The 9,045-nt window shown below is 39.3% G+C and overlaps 1 protein-coding gene and 1 pseudogene across 1 annotated transcript in view; both read right to left on the bottom strand.

Moving 5' to 3' along the window:
* Positions 1-329: 329 nt before the first annotated feature.
* Positions 330-651, bottom strand: LOC111815649 (annotated as a pseudogene).
* A 3,945-nt stretch (positions 652-4,596) lies between these two features.
* Positions 4,597-9,045, bottom strand: part of LOC111815648 — a 10,781-nt gene continuing 6,332 nt past the window's right edge. The window contains exon 3 of the mRNA XM_023711116.1: positions 4,597-4,667. Within this exon, the coding sequence (XP_023566884.1) occupies positions 4,597-4,667 (71 nt within the window). The remainder of the gene's footprint in view (positions 4,668-9,045) is intronic.

The following is a 9,045-nucleotide window of genomic DNA, read 5'->3' as shown; positions in this document are numbered from 1 at the left end:
TCTGTTTGTATTACTGGCAGCCATAACCCAGTACTACAGACTGGGATGCTTAAACACCCAGATTTTTTTTTAAGAATGCAGAATATTTTATTTTTAAACTCTAAGCTTTGAAAACAAGGTAGCTGAGGTTAAATAATAGAGCTTTCCAAAGCTGAGTGTGCTCACTGGAGCTCATTTTTTTCTGCATGAAATGCAAAAACAACTTCCTGAAACTCCTAGCTGGAACAAGACCATCTTGATGAGCTGTGACTAGATGAGCTGAGCCATTTCAGTTGGTAACATCCCTTTTTTTTCATTGGCAAGGGTTCAGAAACTTCTGGAACACTGTTCTAGTCGTATCTCAACAGCTGTTTCCCAAAGGTCTCCTGGGAGGCATATACCATGCACAGGAAGCCGTCCTTGTCCTTCTCACTGTCATACACCTCCAACATGGGGAGTGGACATGCTCACCCTGTTTTTCTTGACAAGCTCACTTGTGTTGACATGGTCAGGGGTGAACTACTTGATTTTAATCCCAGGACAGACAGCTGCTTCTCACCCTTGAATCATTCTATGATCACCAGGACCTTGGTGGCATGCTGCTCTTGGATGAGCTGGACATCTACTTTGTTGGAAGGTGCAGCACTGCTTGAAGGTCTTTTCCTATGGCATTGTGCTGGAGGCCCTGGAGTTGGTGGCTCTGGATCTGGTGAAGGCAATTTCCCGCATAACAACAGAGATTAATTTGTACAAATCTAGAGGCTGGAAGTCCAAAATCAGATGTCGTTTCTTTTTCTAGCTTACAGGTTGCTGCCTCTTTGCTGTGTCTGAACATGGCCTTTCCTCTAGAGTGCTGTTTGTACCCATGGTTTCTTTGCATACCTGACTTTTCTCTTACAAATTTCAGATATACCCACACTTCTAGTCTCACTGAGTTCCACCCTTACAGCTTCAAGTCAGTTTAATCACATCTTTAAAAGTTCTATTTCCAATACAGTCACAGTATCAGGTATTGGAAGTTAGGGGATCAATATATGAATTTTGGAGGACACACTTCAGCTCACAATGCTGTTCTTTTCCTCTTTTTTTCCTGATGGTTTTGAATGACTGGTAAATTGCAGTCCTGTGAAATAAGTTCCATATTCTGTAGGAATGGAAGCAGTGGAAGTGATTGCTTGTGAACTGCCCTAAATTTCCAGAAGTCTGCTATCAGCTACGCTTCTTTAAGTTTTATTAAGCAAAATACAGGACTAGGTACTGTAAAGTCCTTAATACCATAAGCAGTGGCAGAAGTGTAACACCTTTATATTTGTTTTTTCATCTTTTAGTATTAGAGATGGAAGCTCTTTACATGACCCACAGAAAACTCAAGGAATTAGAATCTTACTTCCTAGTATTGTCAGTCTGCTTCTTCATGAAGCTTAGATTCATAATAGGACTCCATGTCATAAACTTTTCTCCATCCTTTTTTGTGGTTGCCTTATCAAGAATGTGATCTGCTAAATATGTGATGGGGATGAATGGCAGATATTGGAAATATCTTCAGGCTAATGAAACTAATTGGCATAGACTAATGAAGAGCAGGTTTCTTTGAGGTGTTACTGGCTCAAGAGCTCCATAAGGTAAGGAAAACAGCATGATCCCTATAGGGGTTTCTGAAGTCTGCAGAAAAGTGACTGAAACAGCACTCTAATGGATAGAAATGCATCAGATGAGAATTTGGGGGCAATTCTCTCAGGTAACATGCACCACTGCTTTGCATACTGTCTCTTTCACCTTACAGAAGAACTTTTTAAAAACTTGGCATTCATGTTCTCTGAACATCATTATAAGCAATGCCCTGTCCTGATGCTATGGGAAGGTACAGCCTTGCTGGTTCTTTAGGGTTGGCTGTTTTTCTGGTCAGCTTTTGAATCATAACAGTTGTGAAATAATTCAAATATCACCCCTGTATCAAGGTGTAATTTATGTGTGTTGGGAGGTGAAATTTCTGTCAAGGGCACAAGCTACTCTGCTATTCATATAAAGATTTACATGATAAATTTCACTTGGCATTCAGAACTCAAGATGATAAATAACTTTATGCTGTAATGTACAGTTCCAATTAACATCAGCACTGAAGTCACCAGAACTGTCAGTTTCTCTATATGGCAGGGACTACTGACAATTTGTCTTGGTTTCCTGGATGTCATCCAGTACATTGGCCAAAGAGGCCAAAGCAAGCATCTGTGTTACATTTTAACTTCTTTTCTTTTTTCCCTTTTATTTTCCTAAACTTATGTTACTGAGTGCCTAAGTACAGCATTGTAACATGCCCTTATCTTTTATTCATTCATTTATTCCTTCAACCAACTTCCATTCATTTATTCCTTCTATGTGCCAAGTACCAAGCACAATAGTGAGCAGAGCCAGATGTGTTCCTTGTCTTTGTGAAATTTAGAGTCAGACATATTTCATGGAAAAATAAGGCGGGAAATCATTCCCCCACTATGGCTTTAATCTCACCTCCTTCCAGCGCCCCTCAGCCTTGCTTGGTAAAATTAATTTCCTTTCTTGAAACTTCAATTCATCTAATAAATGACCTTTCCCTTTGCTATTATGTCTTCAACATACTGAAATGATAATCCTCTTGTTTTCATTCAAATTCTCAATTAACATCTTCTCTCACTATGAGTGAACTCCACTAGGGAGTCAGCTTCCATCTTTTACTGCCTGATTCCTTCTTTGTTCTTTCTTTTCATTTCTCTCCTCATTCCCTCCTCCTTCTCCTTTCTCGTTTTCTTCCCCGTCTCCTTGTTTTCTTCCTCTTCCTCCTCTTTCTCCTTCTTCCTCTCTCTCCTTGTTGTAGTACTAGAACTTGAACTCAGAGCCTTCACATGATCTATATCTCAATCTTTTTTTTTTTTTTTTTCTTTACAGGGTCTTGTCAAGTTACTTAGGTTGGATTCAGTACTTGTGATCCTCCTGCCTTGGCCTCCCAGAGTTCTGGGATTTCAGGCATGCATCATCACATTTATTCCATTCACTTCTTAACTACCTGTAATTTTGCTTCCACTGCTTCATCTCTGAGTAAGCCAAGTGACTTTATCTCTCTGTGAATTACTTCTATCTGGTTAACTGCAGGCTCCTTTCTTTTTCCACTAACAGGGAGCAGCATACAAATAAAACTCTTGAAATCTGTGAATCTTTGTTCCCAAAAACTTACCCCTAGGCTCACCTCAGCATAAATGCTTTCTGTAGGAAGCAACTAACTGGCCATTTGACATTCGATAATCAGCGAAGTTCTCTGGCCCTTAAGTGTTTAATGTGTAATATGAATAAGCTATACCAAGATCCTTCCTTTGTCATAGTTTGTAAATGTGAGAAACAATGAAATTAGATGAGCAAAGAGCCAAGGAAAAGAGTGTCCCTAATGTCTCCTGACCCTGGGGACAGTAGCAAAGTGAGGAAATGGCAAACTCTCTGATAGCTGTAGGACAAAGGACAATTGAGAGTGAAGGAAGCAAGGAAAGGGGGGAGGGTAAAAGAGCAGAAGGGTGAAATGAACTCTGTCCTGGAATCATAGCTACAAATACCCTACGAGAAGCCGGATGCAAGCTCTGCACTTGTGGACCCAGGATACTCTGAGCGTGAAGCATAACTTTGACATGTCATAGCCCCACGAACGGAGATGGGCACACACAGAATGAAATACATAGTGCAGACACCAATTATTGTGGTTATTTGGAGATATCCAACCACCCTGTTTGAAAGGTGAGTGCTTTGGGGGAGAGGAACCTCTTGTTGTTTTTCATAATTTACAGCTTCCCAGTCCAATATAGGATGCAGGTACCTTGGTTGTTAGATTTTTTTTTTTAAACCAGGAATCAAACTCAACACCTTGTGTTTCCCAGGCAGATTCTGTGTTGCTGAGCTGTATCCTCAGCCCACTGGTTGTTAAATTAAACTGAAGAATATTGATAGATTTTACTCAGTTTAGTACCAAAGAGGAATTCTGAGAGTGATTCAGAAAGACCAGAGCTTTGAATTACTTTTTTTTTTTTTTGTATTTTAGGGAAGGGTCTGTAGGGTATTCAGGGTCTTACTACTAGACGGGACTCATAGTGATCTGCCTGTTTACAGCTTCCCAAGATCTGAGGCTACAGGCGTGCACCACCATGCTCAGTCTCAATTGCCCTCTCAGCATGCCCTGGGTGTGGGGTCGGCAGGGCAGGCCTGGGGATCAAACCCCCAGCTTCTGCGCCTACTTGCAGGTGCTTTTATCCACTGAGCTATTTGGCTGGCCCTTTGAATTGCTTTAGCACTAAGGTTCTTATATGGACCCTTTCCTCATTTATTTACTTATTTATTCATTTATCTATTTCTTCTGTAATATAGTTTTTGAGGGCAAATATTTTCTATTTTCTTTCCAACATTAGATTAATGTTTTGAACAGGTGGGCTTTTAATAAATATTTACTGAAAGATCAAATGAATAAATATCTCGATGAAATTCCTATTTACGATTCCTGTATTTGAGGACCGGCACCAGGCTAAGAATTTCCCTTTCTTTGGTTCCTCATGCACTTCTTCTACCTAAGTAACAGAAGATGAGAGAAACAGGAATGCGTGCTCATTCTCACCACATGACCACTTGGGAGGTGCCAGTGCCACCTGCTTGAATCTGGTGCTGTCTGTAGCTCAGTACTGCTGTGACAATGGAGAAAGATTTGGCTAGGAGATGGTCAACCTTGTTATGAGTTAGTCTAAGGGCTCCATAGTGAGAATTCTCTCAGCAGCTCCTGTCTGGGAACCCATCCAAGGGTACCAGTAGGCACAGCCATGAGCTTTCCCCTATGTGTCAGCTGTATTAGCGGATCCAGTTCTTCAGCACCCACCACTAGGAGGGCCCATCTTATGGAAAATTCACAATAATCAATGTTTTGTGATATAAAGGAATTAACTGGTGACTATTTTCCACTTTGTTGGCTTGGGAGCTGTGTAGAGGATTAGAAAAGCACACTTCTGGGTGTGTCTGGGTAGGTCATGGCAGCATGACCAGTCTCTATTTGCCTTCTGACCCTTCTTCTCTGGCTCTGTTCCTCTGCCATTTTCCCAGCTGCCACGAACTATGCATATTTACTTTGCTACATCCTTCTGCCATGATGTTTCCGCCTTGGAATCAACCCACATGGACAGAAGCCTTTGAAACCAGGAGCAAAATTAAACTTCTCCTTCATGTTGTGGGTGTTAAGTATTGTGCTCCAATGATGGGAAAGCTAATACATGGTGTGTCAGTAGCTGCTTAGATGCATCAGTGATAAAGTATAGAAGTTTGAGTTCTTCCTCAACAAATCAAATTTAATGAAGAGCAAAGCTGTTGGCTTTATGCTAGATGCAAAGGTCTATGCCCTCCCAGAGCTTGCAGGTAGTGGAATTTACTACCTAAAAATTGCAAAAAGAAAACACTACTAGAAACCATTCCTGCTGGTCCCAGAAGACTGGCTGAGCTACAAAGATGGCAAAATTCATCTTTGGTGCCCTCTGTCTTTCTGCCTGTGAAGAAAACCACCTGCTTGATTACATCCATAAGAAGCTTCTACTATGAGTATTTGAATTCTCAAACAAGATTGTTCAAATAAGTAACCATTATGCCCTTTGATTTGACAATTCCTTTGAGGAATAAAGTCCAAGAAAACATCTAAAATGCAGGAGGAGGGGTGAAAACATCCCACACTTTCAGGAATGGGAATATTGTGAAATCAACATAATTGCACACTCTACAATGCTTAGAAACCAAGAAGTATGTGCAATAATGTTCAAAAAGAAAGAGCATAAAAGTCAATTCACATATTGTAACATGATCACTGACTTGTAAAGATATATATATATATATACATTTATATGCTGAAACAGAGGCCATCTACTGATAAAAGTGTCAACACTAGTCTGTGCATAGCTGAATGTTGTACACGTAGTAGGTATTTAGTAATAGCTACTGAATGAAGAAACAGAAGCAAACTTAAAGGAATGGTTGGAACTTATATTCACATTTCTCTTATTGTAAAGCTGTTTCAATGCATAACAAAATCATTTTTCTAAAAAACATCAACTTTTCAATTTCATGTACAGGAAAAGATGACCATTTTTTTTCCTGTTTTTCCAAGTGTTAATAGTAGTGGTGTCCAGGTTGTTAATTACATAGAGATAATTGCTATTTTCATTTATCAACTAAATGAATTTAGTTGTTCTTAATTTTCTAGCATATCCATAACCAGAGAAATGAATGATTTGTTTAAAGGATCACCTCAAGATAGCAAGTTATAAACCCAAGGGAATATATCTCGGTTGTTGAAATTGCAGGCATTATGATAAGCTTGGGGGTAGGGATATGTCTGGCATCTCTGAAAGCATACAACACAGGCCATTGCCAATCCAATCCTCCTACAAGTACAACTGGCTTTGGCACCTAGACTTCAAAATTGAGAAGCAGCCACTTCAGCAAGTCTGACTGAAGCCTACATATGTTAGAGAAGCATGCCTGTATTTCACACCATTAATACACAGGAAAATACATTATCTCATAATCTTGGAAAAGTGCAAGGCAATTCATTACAGAGTGCTTTTACTAGTAAAAACTAATTAAAATGTTCATTATACAGAATATTTTTTTTTCCATGTTCACAGGCTTACATTTTAGACAGTATTGAGACTTGTGGAACCTTAGGTACGCTTTGTGTTTCTCCACAGTTTACAATTATACATCACAATCCAAGCAATGAGAGTGTCTATTGCTGTGAATAACAAGTAATGGGAGACATGTCAGGAATATTTTATGGCTATGGAAGTTCAGATGAGATTGAGTGAACACATCCCATGAGTGAAGTTGTGCTGTGAGCCTTCCATGGTACATCACAAACTTGGCTTCAATGAACAGTACCATAAAGCCAGTACTTCAAACATCAGAAGGGTGTTTGCAGAAGAGAAGTTCAGACTTTTGATCATGTGACTTGCAGGATCCTACTTTGACATGCATTCTTTGATGATGACTGTTTTGGCTGTTCTTGTTCACCTACTAACAGCACAGTCTTGCCCTGCTTAGCAATGGTTTCCATTAGAAAGTCAGCCCTCACGTTGTCAATGTTTGACACCAGAATGGAGCTCTACTTTGGAGTGATATCAGACGGATACACATACTCCTGGGAACACGTGCTCTAGTGCATCCAGGTCCCTGGCAATCCTGGTTCTAAAGTGATCAGAAGAGGACTGAAGATTATGAGCAGCAGGGTTTGAAAGTCCATGGGCATTCAAGGTTCTTCCAGAAACATTAGCATCAAAAGGCAACTTGGGGCTGGGGAGATGGCTCAGTAGAATAAGTGCTTGCCTGACAAGCACAAGGGGCTGAGTTCAATCCCCGGTTCTGCCAAAAAAAAGAAAAAAAAAAAAAAAAAAAAAAAAAAAAGGCAATTATATGGTCATTTGCAGAAAGGATCAGCTTTCCTTTTTCATTCACTTCCTCCGGAGCCACTGCCACTGCCACTGCTGCCACAACTGGTGAACTCTTGCCTGAGTCTGCGCCGGGCTCATCCTCTGGTTCCTGGCTGCTCAGGGTGCAGAGTGCCTATAGCTGTCAAGGTGCCTGTCAAGTGCCGGGGTGGGGTGGGGCAGGGGCACAAGGAGGTGGAAAGCGGGGCTAAGTGGGGTGGGGTGCCTATCATACACAATATAATCTTCATAATTCAGATGTAAAAATGGAAGGAATTTTATCTTCATCTTTTTACTTTTAAAAAAAATTAATTTTAATGAGAAAGAAATAGAAATGAGACAGCTTCAAAACAGGTTAGTAGGACAGTTCCAATAATTAACATACTGCATATTGTTGTCTTTGTAGTAGTTATTCAGAGTACAAGATGCAGACATGATATCTTGTCTAAATATTAGTACAAATCTTTCTTTTCATCGAACTAAGAGAAGGTAGCTGTATATCTATCCTAACTATATTGTATATATATATTTGTTTTCACTACAAAATGGTCCTTCATTTATATCCACCTTTTTTATTTTGTTTTGTCAGAGATGGATGTTGCTTTGCCATTCAAATATTGCAGGTGCTTGAATTCAGCAAAATAACCCAATATAGTCCAATAGTCCATAGTAGTAGTGGGTTATCAGCAGACTTGGCAATGTCAGAAGTTGTTGACTTGAGCCTCTTACAGCTCAGCATATTAATATGGCTTTACTTTTTATACTTTATGGTTATACTTTTCTGATGGATGGTTAAGACCAAGTTAAAGCAAAATGTATATAACTAAAAATGTAACTTTTGTATTTGACAAGGTCAGTCAAATCCCCTCAGAATTTACCCTGAAACCACGTATAGCAGTTTGTAGATCTCTTTATCTTCATTTTTTCAGTTAAGATTAGTATATGTGGATGTCTGCCCTAGAAGATATAGGGCAGGTGTTGGGCCTAAAAGATGTGACAAGGTCATTTAGGAAAGGAAGACTGTTATTTAAATATGTACACAGATACAATGCCCTTGGGTCCAAGACATATTGGAACCATGTATATGGCTACAGAACTAAACTCACTTAAGCACAAAGAAAGATAATATTGCTAAGTAGTTCTGTGAAGTGAACTAACCACATAATACCTAAGAACATTTGAAAACAAGTAACTATTGAATAATATGTAGGAGAAAGAGTAACAGCAAGTAATCACCAAGGTCTGGGAAAGAGATCAGAGACCTTATTCTTGTTAATGAACCAAAATAATTAACATCATTAATTATTTGACTTTAAAAAATCAGCTTTCTGGGCAAAAAGTGTTACCACTTAAAAATAATTTAGAGCATACTGAGAAAAAAACAAAAAAGCATCCTGAGAGTACTTGGCTGAACTTATCAGATACAAAATTTACATTTCTTGGTATATAGGTCTTGCTATATCTTGGTTTTAACCATTCAGCAGAAAAGTATAAAAATGAGGTATATAAAGTAAATCCATATTAATACGATGAGCTGTAAAAGGCTCAAGTCATTAACTTCTGAGGATAACCCACTAATATTATAGACTGCTGGACAGTGTTA

This window comes from Octodon degus, unplaced genomic scaffold (genome assembly GCF_000260255.1).
Source record: "Octodon degus isolate 3935 unplaced genomic scaffold, OctDeg1.0 scaffold00019, whole genome shotgun sequence".
In the NCBI taxonomy this organism is placed as follows: Eukaryota; Metazoa; Chordata; class Mammalia; order Rodentia; family Octodontidae; genus Octodon; species Octodon degus.
Note: the sequence above shows the minus strand (reverse complement) of the source record. Positions and strands in the feature narration are given on the sequence as shown.